This window comes from Mustela nivalis (genome assembly GCF_964662115.1).
Source record: "Mustela nivalis genome assembly, chromosome: 16".
NCBI classification, from domain to species: Eukaryota; Metazoa; Chordata; class Mammalia; order Carnivora; family Mustelidae; genus Mustela; species Mustela nivalis.
In genome coordinates, this window is record NC_139035.1 from 9,607,511 (window position 1) to 9,634,875 (window position 27,365).

General features: G+C 51.6%; 1 protein-coding gene across 1 annotated transcript in view; it reads left to right on the plus strand.

The window, feature by feature from the left end:
• The first annotated feature begins 1,115 nt into the window (after positions 1–1,115).
• KIF26B (kinesin family member 26B) overlaps positions 1,116–27,365 on the plus strand; it is a 412,901-nt gene continuing 386,651 nt past the window's right edge. The window contains exons 1-2 of the mRNA XM_082702352.1: positions 1,116–2,073; positions 2,902–3,303. Of these exons, the coding sequence (XP_082558478.1) occupies positions 2,011–2,073; positions 2,902–3,303 (465 nt within the window). The 5' untranslated portion in view covers positions 1,116–2,010. The remainder of the gene's footprint in view (positions 2,074–2,901; positions 3,304–27,365) is intronic.

A 27,365-nucleotide genomic window follows, 5' to 3' on the forward strand; every position in this document is an offset into this window, starting at 1 on the left:
GTACCTACCCCCCTAAGGTCCTCTCTCTCGATGTGATCGCTTTTAAATTGGAAGCAGGAACGTCATGGAAACTTCCATACTGCTCTCGACATCTTCATTTTGACCTTCTTACCTCGCTTTGGTGGCTGTGAAATCTTCCCACGCCAGGGCTGCGGCGGGGGTGGGGGGGGGTGGCGGCGGGAGGGAGGCACAGTAGGAATTTTCCCCGAGCAGGGCGGGAGGGGCGTTGCCCCAGGCTTTCAGCACCCCCAGAAGGTTGCCTTCCTGCCCCCTCCTTAGCTCAGAAAGAAGCCAGAGGCTGGAAAGCCCCAAAAGTCTTTGACGCCCTCGCCCACCCCCAGGCCGGTGTCCCCGGGCGCGGAGATGCCATTACACCTCACGTGATCCCCGCGCTGGGCCGGTCCTTCTCGAGGCGCCTCGCGGGGTGTTAATTAAAGGTCACAACAAAACAGACCTGCCGGCTCACCGGGAGAAATGTCCTCCCGGGAAATGAAAAATGACACCCTGGAGCAGCCACGTGTGGAGCCTGGCATATGCCGGTTTCCTGCACTCCACGGCGCTGCGCCGGGGGTGGCGGGGGGGATCGGACAGGGGGCGGTGGCTGGGGGGCTCCCGGGGCTCAGGCGCGGGAAGAAAGGGAAAGAGAGGTGCCGAGCGGGGAGAGATTCCGGAGCGGCCGGGCGAGGTCACCCCGCACACACCCCCTTTCCAGGCCGGCGCTGCGCGTGTGCACCGCGGCGAATCCCTCAGTTTCCCCTGCCCGGTGGCGGCCGGCCTGGTCCCGGGCTCACCTGGGCCAGCTTGGGCGGCTCGGCACGCTGCAGCTTGGGGCGCGCGGGGCGGGGGGCGAAGGCCCCCGGCCCTTGGCTGTGGCTAGGTGGGTGTCCCCCTTGCCCCCCCCCCCCCCCCAGCCGGCCTGGGGGCTGGTAGGGCAATTCCAGAAAAGGTTTGCAGGGCAGGTCTAGGAGAACAAAGGGCGGGGGGTGGGGGGAGGACCCGGCATGTTTGCGGACTTGTTTGTGACTCAGTCCCTTTTACACGGCGTTTCAAAGGCAGAACTGCAAGCCTTGCCAGGAAGAGAAAGAACTTGGGGGCGGGGAGGCTCGGGCGCATTTCGGTCCAGCCCTCTCGCTCGGCGCTGCCCCTCCGCGCCAGGCTCGCGCAGTGGCGTCTCATTAGGGCCCTGGCCGCGGGCCACTCTCCCGTAACTTCCCCGCAAGGGGCGAGATTTACGACCCCCCGCCCCCAGCCTCGCCTCGCACTGTCAGGCGCGCGCGCCGCAACATAAAATGGATCCCGGCCGGCGCGGCGGCGGCGGCAGGCAGGCGGCGGGCTCCCGGGCGGCGGGGCGGCTGTTCCCGAGGCTCCGCGCTGCGCCCGGGCGCACACGCGCGCGCTGACCGCGGCGGCGCCCGGGCCACGCCGAGCCGCGTCTCCCTGCGCTCGCGGAACTGTCAGGCCGAGCGGGCCGGCGGATATTGGCTCCGCGACGCGCCGAGGCTCCTCCCCGAGTCTGGATCCTTATATTTTGGGAGAATTTCTTTGAACTCAGTTACCGAGCTCCGTGAAGGAGGCAAGTTCCCAGCGCCGGCTCGCCGGCGGGAGGCGAGGCGCGGCGAGGGCTCGCCCACCTTCCCCGGCAGCTGCGTGTGCCTGGCGGCCCGCCTCGCTTCCCTCGTGGAGGAAAACGGAGCCACCTGGCCGAGGAGAATGCCAATTATCTGGATGTGACCGTGCAAAGGGAGCGTGTGGCTGGAGGAGGCAGAAGAGGATGAGGAAAAGCATTATTTGAAGAGAAGAATAAACCACCCACTCCAGCCCGTTCTGCAAATTTAGTGCTATCACTTCTGGGCTCCATTCGCCTTGATTCTCTCCCTCCCCCCAATTAAGAAACCTTGACTTGAGGGCCAAGAGGCAGCCCTCGACAACGGGGGGACCCTTCTGGGTTGGAAGACCTTTTGGATGTAGCGTTGGTGGAACGTTTAGACACTCTGCTCTGCAAAAGCCACCATGAATTCGGTAGCCGGGAATAAAGAGAGGCTGGCGGTCTCCAGCAGGGGGAAGAAATACGGGGTAAGTTGGGACGGGCACATTGCGGAGGCGCGTTACCAGACCGCCCCACCCCTCGGCCGGGGTCCCCCTTCCCCGGCGCCGCGCGGCCCCGCAGGGCGGCCCCGAGCTCTCCTGCCGCTGCAGAGGCGCCTCCGCCGGGCGGGCTGGGCGTGCGTGCACGGAGGCGGGTCGGCCGCCAGGACGCCCGCACACTGGCCTGGCCCCCGGAATTTTCCCAGTCCTCGCGTTCCCGGCGGTTCCCGCACCCCTAACTTTTGTGGCATTCGTGCACTTCAGGCAGAGTTAAGCCGAATTGGGCGGGGGGGAGGGGTTGTCCATGAATCCTCTGCCGTCCCTCGGGATCAGTGCCCTGGAGCCGGGGGAGCCTTGCATTTACCTTCAGGATCCGGAGGGCAGTACCCTGAATGAATACAAATCCAGATGCCCCCTACCTCGCCCCCCGCCCCCGGCATAGCGTCTTCCAGGATCTAGAACCTGGGCTCTTTCTGGGATGGGTGTCGGGTTCAAAAGCGCCGGGCGCGGACTGTATGAGTTCCCCTTGCAGGAAGCATGGGAAGCCCCTGAGCGAGCCCTCTCCTCCCGACCCGAGGAGGGGTCCGCCGGCGCCCGGGAAGCCGGGACCTACTCAAGGACGATTAACCGGGCAGATGGAGGCAGATTCGGCCGCCGAGCTCCCAGCGGTCACGAAAGCGCGCTCCTTGGCGCTCTGCCCGGCCCTCGGGGGCGCGCGTTTCCCCGGCCGGCGGGAGGGCGCCCCCGGCCCGGCTTGGCCCGGGGGCGCGGCAGCCCGCCGCCCTGCGGCTCCTGACTCGGCACGTCTCCCCGCAGGTGAACGAAGTGTGCTCGCCCACCAAGCCCGCGGCGCCCTTCTCCCCCGAGAGCTGGTACCGGAAAGCGTACGAGGAGTCGCGCGCCGGCAGCCGGCCCACCCCCGAGGGCGCGGGTTCGGCGCTCGGCTCGTCGGGGACCCCGTCCCCCGGCTCGGGCACCTCGTCCCCGAGCTCCTTCACCGGCTCCCCAGGCCCCGCCTCCCCGGGCATCGGCACCAGCTCGCCGGGCTCCCTGGGCGGCTCGCCGGGCTTCGGCACCGGCTCCCCGGGCTCGGGCAGCGGCGGCGGCTCCTCCCCCGGCTCGGACCGCGGCGTCTGGTGCGAGAACTGCAACGCCCGCCTGGTGGAGCTGAAGAGGCAGGCGCTGAAGCTGATCCTCCCGGGGCCCTTCCCCGGCAAGGTGAGCCCGCGCGGGGGGGCAGGCGGGAGGGCGGCCCCGGGGCGGGGGAGACTGGGGAGGGCGGCGGCCGGAGGGGCCCCGGGGGGCGAGCCCGCGCCTCTCCCTCGCCGGGTCGTCCAGGGGCGCAGAGCCGGGAGGTGTGCCCAGGCCTCTCCACCCACTGGGTATGCCCCAGCTCATCGGTCCTGCTGCCTCCACTCCCCGCACTCGCTGGCACCTGCCATTGGACCTGCGCCTGGCGCCCTCCCCGGGGACCCTCTGCCCGCGCGCCGCCCACCTTTGCGGTGCGGCAGGCCCGGGAACGGGCGACACCTGCTCGTGGGGGGGCTTGTTTTCTGCCTCGCGCCGGCACTGTGGCCGGCTCTTTAGAGTGTCCTCCCCACGGCCCCCCGCGATGCTTACGAACAGGCCGGTGGGAGTGGTAGACGCAAGCTGATACTTAGGGCTTGGCGTGTCCCATGGCCTCTTCGTGGGCCTTCGTTCCCAGATGACAAAAACGGAAACTCGTATTCGAATGCTCCCACGTCCCGGCTGACATCCCGCGTGTGCGCCCGAGGGAGATCGGGGGGCGGGAGCGCCTGGGAGCGGGGCTACCTCGCAGCCGGCTCAGCACATTGGCCCCTCCGTGCGGTGTGCGGGAGCCTCCAGAGTGTAACACAATGCGATTGTATTTGCACTCTTGGGTCCAAGTACTATCAAGTGATAATATTTACTCTTCCACTTCAAAGAGTTTTTATCAGTGGTTGGAGAGAAATATTGAGAAAACAGTGCATAGCTGTGGGGGTTTCCGACACTGCTCCGTGGCATTTTCTGATTTGTATTTCTGTGACTTTTGAAATGGCATACTGTGATTTCGAATCGTGAAGTCTAGCAGTAACTGCGTCTGCTTGCCTCTGTCTGCAAATCCAAATTCACACACATCAATGTTTTCCCAGGCAAGGGTTAAATTAAACAAATACCCACAGAAGTTGTAAAAATTTTACATGTGGAAAATTGCCACCCAGAGAATTGGTTTTATGAAGCCCCAATTTATCCCAAGAATAATTAACTTGTGGATTGTTGTCAGGATGCCATTTTTGTAGTTTGATAATAAATCTGTCCAGACTCCCCCGGGAAGGATCTCAGGAAATCGAAAAGCTTATTTTATAGTTGCATTCTGTATTCTCCAATTTAACACTGCTTCATTCACATTTTATTTGCTCTTTTGATCATTTATCAAAAATCTCTGACTTTCTGCTGCTTTCAGGGCACTGTGTTAGGCACAGCAGCGAAATAACAGCCCTCATCCACATGGAGCTTATATTGTAACAGAGGATACCAAACCACAAAATGCACCATTCAGAATTTGTTCCCATTGCCTTAAGTGCTTGAGAGGTAGCATGTGGGGCGCTGTGAGATGATAAACCAGACGACCCTCTGATGAATTTTGAAAAACCTTGGTTCTTAAAAGTTACCATCCAATGGGTGGCAATCCTAGTAAGATGCAGTGTACCGAAGCATTCTAGAACATTCTCTAGGAACCATTCTTATAACAGTTTATTGGTTGGTGTTGTAGTATTTCCGTGTGTAAAGGTAAATCAAAATCTGCTCTTTTCACGCAAATGGAGGAAGGGAAGGAAACCTATAGGAAGAAGAAACAAATGTTTGCAACTCAAATACCTCCATCCTGTGTTGTGACAAAGTTGATTTGGGGTTTTGTTGGAAGCACCTGGGAAATCCATTCTCGGTGTTACAGTTCAATATATTTGCCAATTGTGTTTACCTGATGAAATTAAAGTGGCCCTAGGAAGCCGGTTGGGGGGTCTCTGAACTCAGTGCTCTGTGCCAGCTCACAGTCACGCAGGCATGTCTGGGGGACAGCTGTCAGGCACCGGGAGGTCACATGGGGTCACTTGCAGGCACACATCAATATCACCCAGGACCACAGTTGCCTGGGGGCGCAAGACTTAGCCAGAAACAACAGTGACCTGGATTGTCTCCTCAGTCATGAGGTGTGGGGCCCTAAGTCTTCTGCACGTCTCTGGGAATAATAAAAAAACTTCAGCTTTTTTTTTTCCTTCTTCTTTAAACATCGGTACCCTCAGATGAGGTACAATTTCCACTCCCCTTTTAAAGCCTGTGAGATTCTAAGGAAACACATGCTGTGTTCTCTTGAACAGGATGGATGGAGGCCACAGAATTCAGACATTAGGCCTCCCTTCTTCCCAGGGCTGGGTTTATGAGCTCTCTATGGACCTCGGTAGCCCTCTGGCACCAAAAGAGTTAAATTTCATTAGCCCAGGAGATGCCACTGTGACTCCAACATGCAGTTTGCCCTGGAGAGTAAGCATCTAGAAGATGAAGGCATGTTCTTGAGGGGAAATTAGCAAAAATCATCATTGTAATTCACTTAAGACACCTAATGGAATTTGGGAACTATTTTTTCTTTTTTTAAAAGATTTTATTTATTTATTTGACAGAGATCACAAGTAGGCAGAGAGGCAGGCAGAGAGAGAGAGGGGAGGAAGCAGACTCCCTGCTGAGCAGAGAGCCAGATGAGGGGCTCAATCCCAGGACCCTGAGATCACGACCTGAGCCAAAGACAGAGGCTTAACCCACTGAGCCACCCAGGCGCCCCTGGGAACCATTTTCTTAAACGGAGTTCTAAACTCTACTAGGTGGTGTGAAAAGTCTCCTAGGTGGGCATTTAGAAGTCAGAGGCAGACTAGCACATTCAGGAATCTTCTTATTTATTTGGTTTCAGTTCTCTCTACTGCTGATTTATTTTGTGACCTTGAGTAAATCCGTTTTTGTCCACATTTATAAGTTTCTTTGGAGAAAGACGTGGGGCTGTTGATGATTATTAATTAGCCAAGACACTGTTAGGTTTATGTTTTATAGAGTTAGGTATTTTTTTTTTTTCAATCCAACATTATCCATTTTTTAGTTTCTAATTTCATCACATTTTCCAAATATCATCCAGCGGTAGGAGTCCTCACCCTGCACCGTTTGTAGGTAGCAAGCCCTGTTGAACCCCCCCCCCCCCAGTTTTGTCTTGGGGACAGTTGGTTAAGGAGGGGAGGAGAAATGCTGGTGAGCTCATCTGGGAGGGGTGTGTGGCTGATCTCAGCCAGCTCTGGTGGCCTGCAGAGTGACCGCCGGTATTCTGAGCCCTCTTAGGAGTCACGTGACCACAGGAGCCCAGGGCTTTGGGGTGGAAGGTAGCAGCTGGCCTCTGAGGTTTCTGGGCGCAGGGCGGGCATGGTGTTAACTGAGGCAGGAAACGGGAGCAGTTCCACACTTGGGAGGGGCTTGGAGAGAAAGGTGCTCAGGGGTTTGGTTTTCCTTGCACTGAGTGTGAGGTTTCTGGAAAGAGGCAGGGAGTGGAGGCAGATAGAGGAATAGGACAGGCTCTGCAGTGTAGAAACAGCAAGCGTGATCTCTTGCTCCTGTTGATGTTCTGGATTTGCCCCTTCAAATGACAAGTTACCTGGTGAGTAAACACCTGTGTCTGGTGGTAGATTGTAAAACCTTTGGATCGATTTCTACTACCTGCGTCGTCAGGTCAAAAAAAAAAAAAAAAAAAACAAAAACACTCGCTGGGTTTTATACCACATCTTTTTTTTAGGGCTGGAAGTAGAAGGGGGGAAGTAGAAGATAAAAGAATGTTGGTTTGTGAAGTGTTGGGATTGGGGGTAAACACGGTCTGTCTGCCCCTGGCAGCGTTCCCACGTGTATTTCACATCCACGGGCACGAGTGTCTTTGCGGTTTTACGCACAGTCAAGCCACCAAGCAAAAATAAGGGCCAAGGAACGAATCTCCCATTTTCGGGCTCACCTTGATCATTCGGGGAACTGAATGGAACTTTTGAATTGACACTGAGTCCTAAGAAACATCAGCCCGAAGGAATTCCCTGGAGTAGGTGGAAATGTTCCAGATTGGCAGAAGGGTCTCGGACATCTGATCATTTCCAGATCAACACAAGAAAATCTTTTATTTGAAAAAAAAAAAAAAAAGTGTCCAGCACTATATTGCTATCTGAATTTTTTTTCTCAGTCAAGTATTCTAGGCCCATTTATGTCCCGGAAATATCAGGAAGATTAGCCAGTCGTACTGAAAAGGGTGGCCAGGAATCACAGAGATGAAAGAAAGGAATGTGTCAGAAGGGTTTAAAAACACCAAACGTAGACTGTAAATAGCCAGAGTCCAAGTAAGTCTAGACTTGGGGAATATGTGTGTGTGCATGTGTGTGTGTGTGTCTGTGTGTGTGTGTGTGCGCACGCGTGCACATGGGTGTGTATATTTCTGTATTTTCCCAGCTCCAAAACGGCTATGAAAAAATAACTATGGAAAGTTTTCTCCAAAAGCCATGGTGCAACTCTTTATAGATACAATACAAATTGCATTTTAAATGCTTATTAGTTAGGAGAGATGTTTATCTGAAATCCTTTCAAGAACACATGGTGATTTTCAGAACACGTGCTTTGAGCCTTTTCCGTTTCAGAAAGATTTTCAGTCCAAGATCAGCTAATAGATAATATCAGTCGTGAGAACATTCCGGAAATATGTTAGGGGTTCTAAATGCCCTCCCAGCGGAGACCCGTGAGTGGCAGTCTTTTCCTTCGGGCTTAGCAGGCTATGGAATAATGGCATTTCATTCCACCAGACTTTTAATTGTGAACCAACATGGTCAGTTTTTATAGTGACTTAATTCACTTTGTGAAAATCCCTGGGCTGTAGTAACGTGTCCCGCACGCCTCGCAGATAGGATTATTGCATTAGAAATGTGATTTTTAAATGGCTGAGGCTAGTAATTTGTCAGCATTTGGAAGGATCAAGTCAATAAAATTTAGGCAACATGAGCTGCTCTTTGGCATGTCCGCGATCGCGCCGTTCATGAACTAATCCTAACGGTGATGGTGATGATGCTGATTAGGAACAGCTAGCAGTTACCGGCCTTGGTATGTGCTGGGCGCTGTACTTGGACCCCCGCTCCCCACCCCCGCAATCCATTAGCTCTCCTATAGCAAAGTGGAGACAAATGCAGTCTTGTTACCCGGGAATTCCAAGTGATGGATGTGGTTCGGGTCACAAAAAAGGAAGCATGAGTAAAGGTGCAAGGAACAGAGAAATCCAAGGAAGCCGTCTCCCCCAGACCCCGTGATGAGGGTCACTGTTAGGGTAACTGCCTGAGTGGGAATCCACCCCCACCTCCGACCTGGAGAGACAGAGTTTGGATTATTTTTCCTGGGCTTACAGATGGTAGCATCACTTTGGGGGGTGGGAAAAATATGTGGGGCTGTCAGGATGAGGAGTTGAATAATTTTCTTGGCTGGAGTGTAACGCGGGGAGTGGGTGAGGAACTGCCTCATATTTCTTCTAGTCACTCGCTTGAGACTCCTCTGTTGCCTGCCCTTTCTGGAAAACCCTATCGGATGGGGGCGGGAGGAGGCTCCGGTGACCTCCGGAGGGGAAGCGTTCTCCAGGGGAACGTCTCCGAGCCAGGTCTGTAGGGCTGCCAGACTCCAGCTCTGTTCTGTCCTGGCAAAGGTTGCAAGTTGGCTGGTGTCTGTCAGAGTTCCCAGTCTCTTTTCAGGAATACAAACTGGTTTCGTTTTTACTATCTTGAGTCACAGGCTGACCTTAGCATCTTTTCTTTACCCTTTTTTTTTTTTTTGAACCCTCCTGTATGGTCTTACTGTGGCAAAGAAGCACGAATTCTATGGGTTCTCACTCATCTCTCATACTTTTGAGCACCTCTGAAATCCCGCAGAGGGCATTTGCAGAGGTGCCAAAAGACAGGGAATAAGCCTACATTCCTAAATTACTTTAAAAAGTTTATCAAGGGGCGCCTGGGTGGCTCACTTGGTTGGGTGTCTGCCTTCAGCTCAGGGCATGATCCCAGGGTCCTGGGATCGAGCCCCACATCGGGCTCTCTGCTCAGCGGGGAGCCTGTCCCCCCCACCTCACTGCCTACTTGTGATTTCTCTCTCTGTGTTAAATAAATTGAAAAAATATATATATATATGTATCAAATTAATACATCAGTTTATATCTGTCATCCTGCTTACTGCTGCCTTTGGGTTGCTCCAGAACCCATCTAAGAAGGGTGGATTTCAAGTCATGGTTACAAAGTCTATCACTTCCAGGTTTCAAAGGAATTCACCTTTGTTTTCTTTGAGTGTTTCGATAGCTTCCTTTTAAATATTTAGATGTCTGATCCACTGGGAAGCTACTTTGGTGTATAATGAAAGGTACAGATCAATTTTATCTGTTTCTAAATGTCTATAGTTGTCACCAGACCTGTTATTAAAACATCTGTCTTCCCTCCACTGATCTGAGATACCGTCATTATCATAAACCAGCTTTTCAGTTGGACTTGGGTCTATCTCTGGACCTTTTGCTATGCGCCATTTATCTGTCTCTTCACGTGCCAGTTCCATTTTATTTTATTTTATTTTTTTAGATCTTTATTTAGAGAGAGCAGGCGTGTGCATTCGTGGAAGGGAAGGGCAGAGAGGGGACAGGGAGAGAGAAAATTAATCTGAAGGAGACTCCGTGCTGAGCACAGAGCCTGATGTGGGGCTCAATCCCATGAGCATGAGATCATGACCTGAGCCAAAACCAATTTTCAAGGTTTCTCTCCTGTAGACTTTGAGCATTTCTTTTTAAATTTACTCCTAGGTATTATATCTTTTATTGCTATTGTAAATGGGCTCCTCACTTCCATCTTCTAATTGATAATTGTTTGTATATAAGAAGGATATTGACTTCTATATTAACGTTATAGCATATTAAATTCTATTAATGTGTTTGTTAGTTTTAAAAATTCATCCTCTTGGATTTTTGAAAGAATTTATCTGATATAAATAGAGGTATTGTTACTCTTTTGCTCTTTGTATTCTTTTAATGGTTTTTCTCTTTTTTGTTACATTGATTCATGCCTCTGATACAGTGTTAAATGGTAGTGACACAGTTGACATGTGTATAGTTTTTCCCACTAAGCAAGATGTCTGCTTTTCGATTGAGGCATACGTAATAGTTTTACAAATTAAGGAAATATCCTTCAATTCCTACTTCATTTAGTGTTTTTCATCGAGAATGGGTATTGTGTTTTGCTAAATGTGTTTTCAGTCTTTAGGGAGATGATCATATGAGTTTCCTCCTTAGATCTATTACTGTTGTGAATTACCATTGTTGACAAGCCATCCTTGCATTCCTGTAATAAACTCCACTTGGTCACAATGTATTTTCAAAGGATGCTGCAGATTGGACGGGTAAATATTTTATTTACTGCCTTCGCTCTCATGTTCACATGCCCATAAGAGTTTCTGATTCCTGCTCCTGCATCAGCTACAGTGCTCTGCCACCAGACAAGGAGCTGGTGTTCAAGGGAATTGTGGGAAGCGCCGGACCACAGGCTGGGTGGGCTGCCAGGGAGCGGAGGGGAGGAGGGAGCGTCTTCAGCAGGTGGCTGGGAGTTCGGTTTTTTGAGCACAGGGCAGCTCCGACACCCGGCCAGAGGGAATCGCAGACACAAAGCACAAGAAGGCTATGCACGCTTGTACCGTTGGGGGAGCTGCAGGGGTGCATAGTTACCGTAGCACAGCATGTGCATGGGTGAGTAATACACTGGGAAGATGGCAGGGGTTAGGCGGAGTGGCCTCACAGCTGGAGAGTCTCCTATGACGCGGTTGGCCTTCGGCAGCTGTGGATGGGCGTCCGGAAAGGGAACGAGGTGATCAGATACCACTGATGACAGGTTGCTGTGTCACTGAGGGAAGATGGGCTCAAGATGGCATCTGGGAGCCCATGAGGAGGCCCCTCACCATGGCTTGGGTGACGGGGTACAGGCCTGAGCTGAAGCAGTGGCAGTAGGAATGGGGTGGCAGCTTGGACTGGACAGATGTCGTGCGTAGAAAACCCATGGGGACATGGGGCAGAGGGAGAGGAGGAAGAAGAGGGCTCCACATCCTCCCTGCCCCCCCCCCCCCCCCCCAGCGATTTCAGGCCAGGACAAGCGTGAGGAGCTGCTGCCATTAATTGAGATGGAGAGTACAGGAGGGACTAGGGCTTTTGTTCTTGTGGGTCCGGTTTCTGAGGACGGTGTGGATAATAAACTTGTTCTGGGCCCTCTGGGGCTTGAAGTGGAATGTTCCAGTGGGTCCCGGTGGGATTCAGAGCTGGAGACTCGGGTCTGGGGGATGTTGGCGTGGAGAGGGTGGTGGGATCCGTGGAGGCGGAGCTGTCTCCCGGGACCGGGGGACAGTGAAGGCACAGGCAGCCCGAGGAGCCAGGAGGAGGAGTCAAGGAGAAGCCAGGAGAAGGGGAGGGAACCCAGAGACAGCGGAGCCACAGAAGCAGAGAGAGAAGCAAGCTTCCGAGGAAGGCAAAGGTCCGATGCCTCAGAGATACCAAGGAGGTAAGGACCAAGGTTTCCCTGTTCTGTGACTCAGAGGTCGCTGGGGATCTTTGTTCGAAGAGTTTCTGGTGCTGGAGAGAGGCGGGCAATGACCGTGTGTCAGGAGCGGGTGGAAAGGCGGAGGGCATGTGGGGTAGCATTTGAGTCTTTGACCACGCTAACAGGTTAAGAGATCCAATTTGAAGCTCTTATGACCTTAAAAAGGAAGACCTGGGGTCCGAAAACTTGGCTGCAAAATCAGGTTACTCACAAAGGGCGTGACCTTGGGCCCAGCCTTTCTGAAACCGGTCACTCTCCTCCTTACAGAGGGGACAACGATAGGGTTGTCCAGGGTTGTTGTGAGGGTCTGTGGAATGGGCGACTTAGTGTTCAACCTTCACTTTCCGTTTATTCCAGTGATCTTCTCTAGGAAGATGTATCCCCCCCCCAGTCCTCCCCCCTCCTCCCCCCCCTCACCCCCCTCCTTCCTTCCCTCCTTCCTTCCCTCCTCTTGCCAGTGGTCTGACAGCAAAAACGCAAAAGCAGCGTCAGAGAACACAGAGCCAAAGCGCTCTTCGCCTTTCCACGCCTCCCCTCCCCGCGGAGAAAGCTCTCATTTATTCCTCCACAGGGTGACCCCACAGAGACTCTGGGAGAGCTCAGTGGACGAAAATAGCCCCTCCTTTTAGCGGAGATGCTGTGAAGGTGAGCGCGACCCCTTGTCACAGATGGAAATCCCTTCCCCATGCCCTGCCCGGCTCAGGCCCTCCTCCGGGGAGCTTGGCAGCCGCCCCGTCCGGCATTCTCACTCCCGAGCGGGGAGCGGGGAGGGGGCTTCCGCTGCGGATCTGGGCAGCACCGGGGATTCGGGCTTATCTGCCTCCCCATCCAGCTTTATCTCTCGCAGACAGTTTTCTTTGCAGTTATGCTTTGCTGATCCTATCGCCTCGATTCTGTCCAGACCCTGCAGAGGAGTCTGGAAAGAGAGACCCCCTCCCCCACATGCGGGATTTCCTGCACAGGGTTGGGCTCTCAGAGCCTCCTTGGAGACTCTCACCTGCCCCAGAAAGCGTCCATATGCCTGTGCCGCTCTGGGGGTCCACGGGTCCGGAGGCTCCGGGGTAGATGGAATTCCTTTGATAAGCAGAACTCGATCTACATGTATCCTGCGTGTTACAGGCCAGGTGGCAGCTGAGGGGCTGTTTGGGCTCATCGTCTCTGCTCGATGGAGTTTGAGGTCGATATCGTGGCCAACCACAAAAAGTTCTTGGAAAAAGGTTTAGCGCTCCACCTCTCCACTCACGACAGGGTTTTTAAAATCTTTGATAGTTCTTATGCACAAAATGTCTTTATTTTTAATTCTTTTAAAGATTTTATTTATTTATTTGAAAGAGAGCGCACAAGTTGGCGGAGGGACAGAGGGAGAGGGAGAAGCAGGCTCCCCGCTGAGTAAGGTGCCTGATGCGGGACTCAAACCCAGGACCCTGGGATCATGACCTGAGCCAATGTCAGATGCTTAACCTACTGAGCCACCCAGGTGCCCCAGAATGTCTTTGTTCTTAAAGCATTAACTGCAAATCGTAAGATAAAATCTCCTTTGCCACCACAGAGGTGATGAGCTTTCAACACTTTATCCAACCTGAGTGATGACTGAGATTTATAATGGCTAATTCAGGACCCCTTCCTCCCCCTGAACTTCAAGAGCTTGCGATTCTTCCTGTGGTGTGATTCCATTTTTTTAATTAGCGGTGATGAGCAGCGACGCTTCCCCGCGCAACACCACCATCTGATTCAGAGCGGTTGCTTTCTTTGGAGATGGGATGGCTGCTTCCCTCCGCCCGCTCCGTCTAAATGCCGGGTTCATGCCCCAACAGGAGACTTGCTTATTAACTAAGAAACCAAGAACAACCCAAAGCTGTCGAGTTTTCTAACCAGCTGGTTGTCCAGAAAATAAGCAGCCGATCAGGCGAACAGCCAGCAACCACATGGTTTAAGAGAAATGGTCAGCTGCTGGGGCGCCTGGGTGGCTCAGGTGGTTGAGTCTCTGCCTGCAGCTTCGGTCATGACCCCCATGTCCTGAGATCGAGTTGCACATCAGGCTCCCTGTTCAGCGGGGAGTCTGCTTCTCCCTCTGCCTCTATCTCTCTTCCTGCTCATTCTGTCTCAAATAAATAAATAAAATTAAAATTAGAAAAAAAGAGCAACGGACAACTGCCTGGTCCAGCTGTGTGCCTTTCTGCAGAGGGACGACCTGGTCCTGAACACGGCGGCCTCCCAGGTGGCCTTGAACGTCATCCCTGCCGAGCCGGGAGGCAAGGCCACGAGGCTGAGGGCAAGGGGGACGGAAGACGGCGAGGGAGGAATACGATGAAGGGGACCAGGAAGGACAAGAGAGGGCGAGAGAAAACGGGAAAAAGGGGTAGGGGTTGGTAGGCATCGCAGGTTGTCTGCAGCCCCCGATGTTTACATGAGAAGAGACGGTCCTTAGATAAGACAGTTGCCATCGTGTCCACAGCGCTAACTAGCACTGGGATCCCGGGCCCGCCAGCCTGTGCTTGGTCCCTCCTTTGTAATCCAAGAGGGTCAGTGTCGGTGGTCCCTACCAGTCTCTGTGAAGCCACAGAGGAGCCCCAGGACTGGGACACCTAGTCCTTGCTCCCAAATCCCAGAGGGTTCTGCTTGACAAGGCCCGAGGTGGTTTTCTGGCCAAACGAGGGTTTAGGTCTCCCACCCCCAGCCAGCCGGGCCTGCCCCCTGCCCCAGGGTCTGCCCAGCCCCACACGCGGGTGCTGCCCGCCCTGCCCTCCCTGAGGTTCCTGCGTTCGGAATTTGGTTCATAAACGGACGGACGGGATTCTTCCTGTTTCTTAATAAAGCTGTTTACTTGTCTGTCTGCTGTGTTTGTACACAGAAATAAACTCAGGCAGACGGAAAGACAAATTGCTTTTATAAGAGCAAATTGGTTAAGGAATGTCTGAGAAAAAATACTGCCTTAGATATAAAGAAGGCTTATAGTTTTACATGGAAAAAATCTGTCATACTGATTAGGTTTGTTCATTTTAAAGATTTTTATTTACTTTTTTATTTGAGGGAGAGGGAGAGAGAGAGAGAGAGAGAGAGAGAGCGTGCACAAGCAGGGAGAGGGGAAGAGGGAGAAGCAGGCTCCCCGCTGAACAGGGAGCCCGATGCGGGGCTCAATCCCAGGACCCCTGGGATCATGACCTGATCCAAAGGCAGAGGCTTAACCCACTGAGCCACCCAGCTGCCCCTGATTAGGATTTAGAAATAATCTGGGGGGTGTTCATCCTGGGCAGCAGTCCAGGATCACCAAAACTCCAGACATCTCATTTGTGTTTCTTTCAAAAAACTCTACATCTAGGGGCGCCAGGGTAGCTCAGTCCTTGAAGCATCTGACATTGGCTCAGGTCATGATCCCAGGGTTCTGGGATGGAGCCCTGTGTTGGGCTCCCTGCTCAGCGGAGGGTCTGCTTCTCTCTCTCGCTCATGGTCTCTCTCTCAAATAAATAAGATCTTTTTAAAAAAACCTCTGCCATCTAGACTTTTTTCTAAAACATTTCTTTCCCCTTTGGTTTCCCTTCTTCCTTCTGCTCCTATGAATGTTTAGACAAGGCCACAGTTGTTTACACCAAGATTTACATCCTCCATGCCCACGACATGGGTGTAACTGTCCCGTTGTTTTGAAGGGTGGCCCGCAGAGGAGGGGACAGGTGGCCGGCTGGGGGGGGGGCAGTGAACAAGGTCAGTTCATTCATTATCCATTTTATTTTTCTTCCTTTATAACTAACCCATCTTGTCTTTAAGCTGTCTGCGTCCTGTGAGATGCCCCCCTCACTCTTATAACTATAACACTCTGTATGCATGCACACTGTCATCTGAGCACAGTTCAGGGAGCCCTACAGATACTAAGGGCAGAACTGCATCTGACCTTGAGCGGGATTAGCACTGGGGTGTCCGCACGCATGAGGGCACGCACGGAGCACCCGGACACGTGGACATGCACTTGACCGTCCGCATTCTCGCACTTGGTTCTTGGCCCCTATCCCGGGGGTGGGCGCAGACTGACGCCCACGCCGTCGCAGGGCTCGCCCAACTCCGCACAGCATCCTCTCTGCGTGTTTGCCTCCATTGTGTTCCCAGTCCTCTGCTCCTTGCCCCCTAAATTCGCTCAGGCGACCCTCGGTGGCATTTCTAAAGCAGCTTGCCGCTCGCTGGACTGTGCGCGTGTGAGCGTGTGCGGGCACACTCCGCAGGAGCCCCGGGAGGAAGCCCATCTCCGGTTTCAGACATTGTCAGGCCCCAGCTCTTATTGGAGGTCAAGGCTGCTAACAAAATGGGCCGTGCCATCGAAAGGGCACTGAGCAGAGAAGGGTGGCGTGTGTCTGGGCAGCTGGTGGTCGCAGGAAGGGGCTGCCTGCGGCAGGTGCGCTCAGGATGGCTTGGCGAGCATTTTTGCAATCAGGGTGACAAGTATAACAACAAGGCATGGCTTTGCTCTGTCTCTTCAGGCTCTGCTTCCTGTGTGCGGCAGGACCCCGCGAAGGAAGTTGCTAGTGGTGGGCTCTTTGGTGGTGGTAGTTTGTGGTAATTTCCTTTTTTTTTTTTTTTTTTTAATGAAGTATGCTTTGTTATCAGTGATTCTCCACAATGGCCCTTTTTGGTGGGCAGGAGAAGATAACAGAAGGGTGGAGAGGGGTGGGGGGCTCTGGGGTCACCCCGAAAACCTCTGGCTGCGGAGACCCCATCAGGCTCAAGTGGGACCTGTTGTTTAGCCCATGCGGATCTCCTGGACTCTGAGCCCTAGAGTGTGGCCGTCGTGTTGTGAATTTTACGTTTCTCTTGGTACCCACACACCCACTGGACAGTAATTTATTTATCTTTTAATATGTGAACTCTCCAAGGATTTCTGGCCTTTGTGGGGGAAAAACTCTCCTTCTTTCTACTTCTGTATGATGGAAACTTTATGGGGGATGAGGGAGGAGACTGATGGGGGAGGGGATGCTGGCCGCAGGTGCGGGGTGGAGGGCCTGCCGCCCGCCCCCGAGCTGGCCTCCTGTTCTAGAAGAGTGAAACCCAGAGGGAGGACATGCGAGTGGGGCTCCTTCACCGGGGTGGCTCCTGGTCTGGGTGCTTCTGGATCCTTAGTCTGCAGGCCCTTGAATTTCCTGTTCGTTGCTTTGGCCATGTTTTTGCTCCATTTAATGCGCTTGTGCTCATTTCTGGTCTGGAGAATAACGGAATGTGGGAGTGCTCCTGGGGTGCTCAGATGGTCCCAGGGATCCCGGGGAGGACGCCTGGCTTCACTGGTCGGAACGAAGCCGCGAGGGCAAGCTCAAGGCCTCACGTCCAGACACCGGCCCCTGAGGTTTAATGTCTCCCTTCATCTGCAAGTTCATGTGCGCAGTCGACACTGCCCTGCCTCTGTTATTTGGCGAGATGGTGACACAGGATCACTTGCAGGCCGGAGGGGATTCTGCAGTAACGAAGGGTCCTGCTCCCTTGGAGCGGCTGCTCGGAATGGCCACGGTTTGCAGGGAGAGGAGAAACGCCCCGGCTGGTTTCCAGTCCTTCATGGCAGAGTAGCAAGGAAGTGGGCTGGTTTTTTTTCCCCGAGACACGGATGGGGTCGCACTTGTTCTGAAAAGAGACACAGCAGTGTTCTCTGCTCTATTGTAGAGCACACATCAGTGTCTTGGTAGAAGGATCATGAGCTTTCCAAACCCTCTGCCTTACACATGGCAGAATTCAATATAATATGTCGATTTAAATGAACACCATGAATTTTTTTTTAATTTTTTAAAAATTATTATTATTTTTTTTATTTGACAGATGGAGATCACAAGCAGACAGAGAGGCAGGCAGAGAGAGAGGGAAGCAGGCTCCCAGTTGAGCAGAGAGCCTGATGTGGGGCTCGATCCCAGGACCCTGGGATCATGACCTGAGCCGAAGGCAGAGGCTTTAACCCACTGAGCCACCCAGGCGCCCCGAACACCATGAATTTTTAATGTTATCTGTCACCTCGACTCCTGGAGACCCGATGCGGTCCTTTTGAATCGTTAGGATTTTTTAATCCTGGGAGTCTAGCAGAGAACGAGCTTCAGAGTTTATGGAAGGTTGGGTTATTCCTGCTATTCAAAAAATATATATATATATTTATTTATTTTTAGAGAGAGAGGGAGAGAGAGTGATAAGCTGACTCCCTGCTGAGCACAGAGTGCAACACGGGGCTCGATCCCACAGCCCTCAGATCAGGACCGGAGCTGAAACCTCAAGCCAGATACTCAATTGACTGTGCCACCCAGGTGTCCCTAGGTGACTTCTGCTGTTAAGAACATGGTTCCTGGGCACACTGGTGGCTCAGTTAAGTGTCTGCCTTTGGCTCAGGTCATGGTTCCAGGGTCCTGGGATGGGGCCCCACATCAGGCTCCCTGCTCAGCGAGGAGTCTGCTTCTCCCTCTCCTTCTGCCCCTCCCCCTGCTTGTGCTCACTCTCTTTCTCACTCAAGTAAGTAAATAACTTCTTTATTTTAAAAAAAATTTTTTTTAAAGATTTGACCTATATATTTGACAAAGAGAAGCAGTGAGAGAGGAAACACAAGCCAGTGGAGAGGGAGAAACAGGCTCCCCACTGAGCAGGGAGCCCAATGAGGGGCTTGATCCCAGGACCCTGGGATCATGATCTGAGCTGAAGGCAGACGCTTAATGACTGAGCCACTCAGGCATCCCCAATAACATCTTTAATAAAAAAACAAAACACAAAAAACCAAAACATGGCTCCTGCAGCCAGACCGCTAGGCTGTGAATCTTGGTTCTGTCCTTTGCCAGCTCTGTAGTCTGTGAACTTAGAGGGACATGCTTCCTGCCTCAGTTTCCCTATTTGCATAATGGCATTATCAGGAACAATTGCTTTATTGGTATGTTTTGTCTGGCACGTAGTAGGTGTTCACTAAATATTAGCATCTGAACTGCCATTTCCTAGAAGAGGAAAGTCAAACTCCCATCTCTAGATGGCGACCCCTGACCCCAGGATTCATTCCACACAGTTAACGTCTGCTTCTCTTGTGCTCCATGTCTGTCTATCCCTCGGACTGCGTGCCTGGCCGGCGTTTCTTTGGCTGTCGCTGTGTAGTCATGTGGCCACCTGACTTGGGGCCGGGACAGAAGGGTGGTTAGGACACAGCCCTGCCCTTGAGCTCCACAGCCTGGGGTGACAGCGTGTCAGACGACAAGACAGTGGTGCCCCTCCCCAGCTCTCGGCAGCATCCTTCACCAGACCCAAGAGGGGAGAGCAACCCACGGGTCCGTCAGCAGGCAAGAGGATAGACTAAATGTGGTGCACACGCGATGGAAGGAAGTGCCTAACACACGTGTGGATTACTAGAGATGATATTTACTTCCTGTATAAAAAGGAAGCAACATTGGACACCACCTGCTACTGCGTGGAGGAACCTCGACGTGATTCCGAGTGAAATAAGCCGGTCCCCAAAGGGGCAGATCCTGTGCGGTTCCAGTTTCCAGGTGATGCTTTGAGTGGTTGGATTCTCCGAGACAGAATCGTGTGGAAGGATGGGGCGGGGGTGGGGGCGGGGGGATGGGAGGGGGTGGAGACTTGACGCTTAACCACAAGGAGCTTTAGTCTGGGGAAATGAAACAAATTCTGGAGATGGAAGGGGGTGATGATTGCACGAACACGGGCTGTACCGGATGCCCCTAAGCTGTGCATTCGAAAATCGTTAAGATGTTACATTATGTGGGACATTGCCCCTCCCCTGCCCCACACCGCCCACAGCAGGGTGAACTGTGTCACAGCATAGGGATGTAAGGGAAGAGACGTCCCTGCGGATTGCCTGGGCAGGGAAGTGGTTCCTGAAGGGGTGACCATGACAACTGTTGGGCTAACCACCACCGGCTTCCCAGCACACTGTGCACAATCCCATCTAATCCTACGACTGGGTGCACTTACTGTTCCCCATTGCACAGATGAGGAAGCTCAGCAAGGTTAGGGACCCGGGTCTGCATCCTGCCAGGGATGTGGGGCGGGGATAGGTTGGGGGACCTCCCTGTGAGCCTCCCTGCTATCTCCACGGGAGGGAAGGAGCCCGGGGAGGCCCGGGGAGGGGTGTGGGAAGGGCCCCTCACTGCCCCTTACCTTCCAAGAAGCAGTCTTTTCATTTGTGCCTATAGGAGTTTGCAGGTTTTGTGCGGGCTGTCGTCCTCCCCAAGTGAACACAGGAGGCTGGCTAATTCATCTTTTTGAAGGCAGCACGTCTGTGGTCCCCTGCATGAAAGTTATTAATGTAATACTATAATTACATTGCACAATTTTCAGTAAACTTAAAAAAAATGACTTATTAGCCCTTGGGTTCTTGACAGCGGTATGTTCAGTGGCTGCGACACTCTTGCGAATTTGCCAGCACATTTTCTTGTAGGCACTGTTTTTTTGGACTTGGACCCAACGGACACTTTGAAAGATTCGATAGGAGCATACAACCTTATATTTAAAAAGCTGCCTTTTTCAGGGTTACTGTCCTGGGCCTTTGCCATTTAATTTCCCGACTCTGTAACGTTCCTTACAGGGATGTGATGGCTGGATATGGGGCTGGGGGGCAGCGGTCCGTCTTAAGCTCATTTGGCAAGCTGGAGAAAGAAAAGTGGAGAGAGAAGTCAAGAGAACTTTCTTCGCTCCTGCTCAGCAAGTGATCTGACAGCATCAGCTCCTTGCCCGGCACTGCTCTTGGCCTCGATCGCTGTCCCCTGTGAGCCCACTCTGAGCCTCACTGCTGCCTGCTTTTTTCTGGAATGCTGTTGTTCTGCGTTGGTGGGATTTCATAGCCTCACAAGCTCCTTGCTCTTATTAAAGAGGTGTCTGACTCTTCCCAGATTGCAGGAAGGGAATCTGGCCCCAGCGCCCCATCTCCCCACAGCATCGACTTCAGATTCTAACGCTTGTGGCTTCTCTTGCAAAGGGCTCCCGTTCCCGTTGGTTCTGGCTGATGGGGAGTTTCTCTGGGCGGCTCCTCGCTCACTCTGTGCTGCCTTTGCTGCTGAGACTTCCCCCAGGGTGAAAAGGTACAGTGGTGGCTTTTGTCTGGAGCAGACCATCAATGGCACAGTAACTGCTTTCGGATGTGGCCGAGGTGGCCCAGACTCAGGATGGTGACCTAAGGTGACAGGATCCAGATCCCATCACAGCCTGGAACCAATCCGCCTCCACCCTCCAGGGCATTTGGGCGGAGAAAGGGGGAAGGATAGGGTGACCCAGGCACTAGACATTTTTGTAAAAGGCATTGCCTACGTTAATACAAAAAGCATCAACAGTGCAGTCCTACAATCTTGGAATATAGGGTGCCTGTCTAGAAGGTACATGTATGTTATATGTGAACACAACACGGTGGACAGACGTGAGTTACAAAGCACGAGGCTCACACGCGGGCTTTTTTCCGTTTCATCATCTCGAGAAAGGGTGAAATCTTAATATGTTGGTTAGCGCCCCCAGAAAGGGGCACAGATCGGAACCATCATAGAAGATGGAAACTCACCTCCTTGCCAGGTCTCGGGTCCCGTTGAGTCTCCTCCCCGGGGGCTGGCTGGTAGGTCACGTGTGCTGCAGGCGTGGCTGCGGCGGGGGCCTCAGCGAGGTGGGGACTCGAACACACGGCCCCAGAAAAAGATGCTGCAAAGGGGGTAATGAAGGAGCAGGCAGGGTTGTCTTCCGACGTGAGATTCCCCAAGGCTCGCCCTAGAAATACCAGCCCACGGCCAGTTTTCACTGGCTGCGATCCCTTGAGGTTCTGTCAAGCAGAGATTTAAGGGGAAAAAACAAACAAACAAACAAAAGAAACCACCCAACCCCAAAGGCACAAAAAATTAGAAGATATAATTTTGTGGCCACATGTAGAGAGTCCCTGAGCCTAGCTATGATCCCAAAAGAACAAAGAGGCCATAATCTGAGTTCTGAGATCTCTTTTATTGTATTCCTGTTTCCTCAAAAGCCTCTTTCTGTTTGTTTTCTCTTCCTGACTAGGGTTCAAAGGGTAGAGCAGCGAGCGAGCATGGAAATGTTGCTTTTGTTGAAAGTGGTGTAATCATACCTCCATTTTTATTCCCTGTGAGAGGGTGGGGTTATTTAAAACAAAACAAAACAAAAAACAAACCAAAACATTTGTGTGGGAAGAAATAGATCTATGGTATGAAGATCACACCAGAATTTACTAGGAAGCAGGAAGGAGTAGAAGGTCCCCCTTCTACAGAAGGGGACCGGAGACGTTCGAGAAAGATGCGTCCTTGAGGTCTAGCCTGGGATTTCATCTGGCGTCTGGAATTTTCTCCTAGTCCTAGCTTCCCGCTGTGTTTGCCGTAGCTGGGCCTGCCCCTGGGAGGAGCCAGAAGACTCTGGGCCTGCTGTTGTCCGCATCTGCCCTGGTCATTCCCTAGACTGAAGGTGCCCACCCTTGGTGGCGAGGCTGGCAGCCGAGGGCCTTAGAAGGAGCCAAAGGTCCTGACAGGTGTTGTGTGATAAGCCAGGCCAGCTACTGTCCCCAAGACAGTGGTGAGGGGGGTGGTGGGACTCTCATTCACGCCTTTCGCACTCAATTCAAAGCTTTGGGGACATTTGGTGGGTCACTTCTGCTGTTAACCGTGACCTCAGCTGCTGTGGGTGACATACGGCTGACGGGATGGGCCCGCGGGTGATGGGGCCACTGAATTTCAGACGATCTTTTATTACTCTTTTTAAAAGGTTTTATTTATTTATTTACTTAAATTTGAGAGAAAGACCGCATGATGTGGGGGGAGCAGCAGAGGGAGTGGGAGGAGCAGGCCCCCTGCTGACTCAGCCCCAGGACCCTGGGATCATGACCCGAGCCGGAGGCTGACGCCCAACCCACTGAGCCACTTAGGCGCCGCTGAATTTCGGACGGTTCATCCTGTGACTTTTGTAGGATGTACTTTTGAGCAGAACCTGGTGTGAAGCGTGTATCACGCTGGTACTTTCGGGAGGAGGTGGTTTGCAGGGAGCTGTGCTGTGGTCCCCACAGGCCATTTGCCATAGCTTCTGCACAGAGGCCCGAAGGCCTGGCCTATTCCCCCCCAATTTTTGAAAGAAAGACAGACAGCCCTGCCTTTGTGGATCCTTAGTTCCCTCCAAGAGGATGCTTTCAACACCCTGTGGGTGCAGTCCTGAGCCCGGGTGAGTCTTTCTGGCCGAGGACACTTTGTGGGTTCGTGGCAGTGGTCAGAGAGGGGGGAACGCAAAGACCCAAACCCCAGCCATGGGAACACACTCGTTCCTGCTCAGAGCAGCACCTGTGTCCCTCTGGAGTCCTGAGCAAGCTCTCGTCCTCGGCTGGGGGTGAGGTGGTGGGCGTCTCCCCCGCACGCCCCAGCCCAGCCGGTCGGAGTTGAAGACCCGTGCCCCGTCTCGGTTACTCAGCGCGCTCCCATTGGACCTGCTGCTCTGCGCTTTCTTCTCTTTGTCTTCCTCATGCACAAACTCAGTGCCTCCTCTCTCTTCAAATCAATTCCGTGCTGTTTAACCTCCCTTCCCTGATTTCCCCTCCTCTGCTGCTGCTTTTACGGTGGTTTCCGCTAATGGATCCCCTGGATGAGATGGCCCGGCTTTGTGAGTGGCAATTAGTGCTCCCCCTGAGAAGGGGCTGGTGGATATTTTCAAGATCGTATCACATTCGCTCAGGAGAGTTCAGGAGAGAAAAATGTACTAATAAAGCAAAAAAAAAAAAAAAAAACGGACAGAGAGAGAGGGAGAAGACAATGATGAGTTCTTCCATTATATTATAACCCAGATGAAAAGGAACCTGACTCTACAGGGCTGGGCCGTGTTCTGAGAGAACCTGTGGGGTGTGCGTGTGTGGAGGTGGATGAGTTATGGGGCACGGAGACACCTAGCAGCAGTGTTAAAGGACTTTGTGTTTTGGTTTCTTCTTTGGATTCCTTGTAGGACTGGTTTTCTTTCTTTCTTTCTTTTTTTTTTTTTTAATTAAATTAAATTTAATTCTGTTTTCAGTGTCCCAAAATCATTGTTTATGCACCACACCCAGTGCTCCGTGCAATCCGTGCCCTCCACAATACCCACCACCAGGCTCACCCAACCCCCCACTCCCTCCCCTCCAAAACCTTCCGTTTGTTTCTCAGAGTCCATAGTCTCTCATGGTTCATCTCCTCTGATTTCCTCCAACTCACTTCTCTCCTTCACCCAATGTCCTCCATGTTACTCCTTATGCTCCACAAGTAAGTGAAACCATATGATAATTGATTCTCTCTGCTTGACTTATTTCACTCAGCATAATTTCCTCTAGTCCTGTTCATGTTGATAGAAAAGTTGGATATTCATCCTTTCTGATGGAGGCATCATACTCCATAGTCTATATGGACCACATCTTTATCCATTCGTCTGTTGAAGGGCATCTTGGTTCTTTCCACAGTTTGGTGACTGTGCCCATTGCTGCTATGAACATTGGGTACAGATGGCCTTTCTTTTCACTACATCTGTATCTTTGGGGTAAATACCCAGTAGTGCAATTGCAGGGTCATAGGGAAGCTCTATTTTTAATTTCTTAAGGAATCTCCACACCGTTTTCCAGAGTGGCTGCACCAACCTGCATTCCCACCAATAGTGTAAGAGGGTTCCCCTTTCTCCACATCCTCTCCAACACATGTTGTTTACTGTTTTGTTAATTTTGGCCATTCTAACTGGTTGTAAGGTGGTATCTCAATGTGGTTTTGATTTGAATCTCCCTGATGGCTAGTGATGATGAACATTTTTTCATGTGTCTGTTAGCCATTTGTATGTCTTCTTTGGAGAAGTGTCTGTTCATGTCTTCTTCCCCCTTTTTGATGTGATTATCTGTTTTGTGTGTGTTGAGTTTGAGGAGTTCTTTATAGATGTTAGGTATTAGCCCTTTGTCTGTACTGTCATTTGCAAATATCTTCTCCCATTCTGTGGATTGCCTCTTTTATGTTGACTGTTTCCTTTGCTGTGCAGAAGCTTTTGATCTTGATGAAGTCCCAAAAGTTCATTTTTGCTTTTGTTTCCATTGCCTTTGAAGACATATCTTGAAAGAAGTTGCAGTGGCTGACATTGTCTATGTGTAGAAGAATGAAACTTGGCCATTCTCTTACACCATACACAAAGATAAACTCGAAACAGATAGAAGACCACAATGTGAAACAGGAATCTATCAAAATTCTAGAGAACTGATTTTCTTAGGAAATCATGACTTTAGGGAAAAGATGAGATGGGCTGTAGAGTCGGCAAGATCCTTCTAATGTCAACTTTGTAAGACATGGAGGCGATGCTCACCACTGAGGGCTGGCTGGTGTTACTTTTGGAGACCAGGTGGTTTGCTGTTGGTCACACTCTTGCACATGCAGGAATGTGGAATCATTCCTTTTTGTTGTTTAGTAGCTTTACTGAGATACAATTTATAGGCCACACAATGTACTTGTTTTGAATGTGTAGGCCAGTGGGTTTTAGTATATTCCCAGAATTTTGCAGCCATCGTCCCCATGGAATATTAGAACATTTCTGTTCCTCCCCAAAGAAATGTGGTGCTCATTTTCAGTCAGTCCCCATTCTCCTGTCCCCTCAGCCCCAGGAAACCATGGCTCCACTATTTCTCTATGGATTTGCCTGTCTTGGACATTTCCTGTGCATGGAAATTGTGAACTATGTGGTATATCGTGACTGACCTGTTATGTTCAGTGCAATGTGGTCAGGGCTCACCAAATCATCGTGTGAAGAGGAATGACATTCTATTGTGTGGGTATACACGCTGTGTACCTGTTCATCTTAAGAGGGCTATGTGGTTATTTCCAGGTATTCACTGTTATGGAAAAATGCTGTAGTGAACATTGTCTCTATGAGGTCATATGTATTCTGTTCTCATGGGCTGATACTTGGGAGCAGAATTGCTATTGAGTGTGGTAACTCTGTGTTTAATGTTTTGAGAAACTTCCAAGCTGTTTGGTAGTGTGGCCGCACCATCTGCGCTCCCACAGCAACAGATCAGATGTCCTTCCTCTGTTGATTCCTTTTGATTCTAGTGGATGTGAACTGGTATCACAGCCTGGTTTTGATCTGCGTTTCACGAATGCCTAGCAAGGTCGAACATCTTTTCACGTGCTTATTCACCTTTCTTAGGTTTTCTTTGGAGAAACATCTAATCTAATCTTTTGTTCAGTTTTTTAGTTGGGCTTTTTGTTGTTGTTGTCACTGAGTTGTGAGAGTCCTTTATATATTCTGGGTAGAAGTCCCTTAGCAGATACATGATTGGCTGGTGTTTTCTCCCAGTCTGTGGCTTATCTTCTCATTTTCTTCACGATGTCCCTTGAAGCACAGATCTTTTATTTTGGATGAAGTCCAGCTTATCAGCTTTTCTTTCATTGCTGTGCTTTTGGTGTCTTATCTGAGACTTCACTGCCCGACTTGAAGTCCTGAAAATACATTCTTGTATGTTCTTTTGAGTTTTGTAGTTTTAACTTCAACTTAGGTCTATGGTCCATTTTTTATTAAGTTCTTTCACTTTTCCTGCAGTAAAAATTATTCCCAAACTCATTCAGGTTTCAGTAAGATTGATGCAGATTTTCTTTCATGCTCCTTATTTGTTAACACAACATACCTAGTGGCCCTCCTGTGCTGGGTAAGGGTCAAGACTGTGGAGATGGACATGAGAGTTGAGTCCCTGCCAAAATCTCTTCATGTGTCTTTGGACGGATGGCAGGGAGAGCAGTCACATGGGCAACCACAGGCGGGAGCTGGACCCCAGGACCTTGGCACTAAGCAGAGGAAAGCTTGACCTCTTGACGAGCGTCACAGGTGACAAAGCAAATGAGCCATCAGAGAGAAGGACCTCATGGAGGTGGTGCAATGAAGTCGTGACTCTTGGGCGGTCTGCCAGGTAAGCTGTCAGAAGGGCAGACAGTGATCAAGATTTTTGCTGGGGTGCCATCACATAGTCATTTGATTAAGCTCTCTCTCCAGTTTTGCTTTCAGTGTTTTGGTCTTTTTTTTGTTTTTGTTTGGTTTTGTTTTGTTTTACATCTTGCTCCTCACTGTCCTGAAAAATTTGCCAGGGCTTTCTGAAGCACATCTTTGGTTTGCCTCCCATGTCCCCCAGGGGTCAGCTACATATAACTTTTGGGGATGTGAAGGGAGAAGGGAGGTGCTAGTCTTATTTTTACCAAAAATCAAGACTGATGGCATAGGCTAGAAGTCATAGGATGCAATGATCTCATGGGATGTTGTTCCCTCCTAAGGCATGAATCATAAAAGCAAGTTGAGTGGTAGCCTTTTTTTTTTTTTTTTTTAAGGATTTTTTTATTTGACAGACAGCAAGAAGGAGAGTACAAGCAGCGGGAGGGGCCGAGAGAAAGGGAAAAGCAGACTCCCTGCTGAGCAGGGAGCCCAATGCAGGACTCAATCCCAGGACCCCAGGATCATGACCTGAGCTGAAGGCAGTTGCTTAGCCAGTGGAGCCACCCAGGTGCCCTAGTGGTAGCCTCTTGAGATGAAATTTAATACTTTGTCACCTGAGCTCCTGGCCAGGTCTCAAAACACGTTGGGCACATGGCCGGACAGAGCTCAGCCCTCTGGCCAACCGACTGACTGTGGAGAGCCTGGCGTGGTCTTAGGTGCTGATGTTGGTGT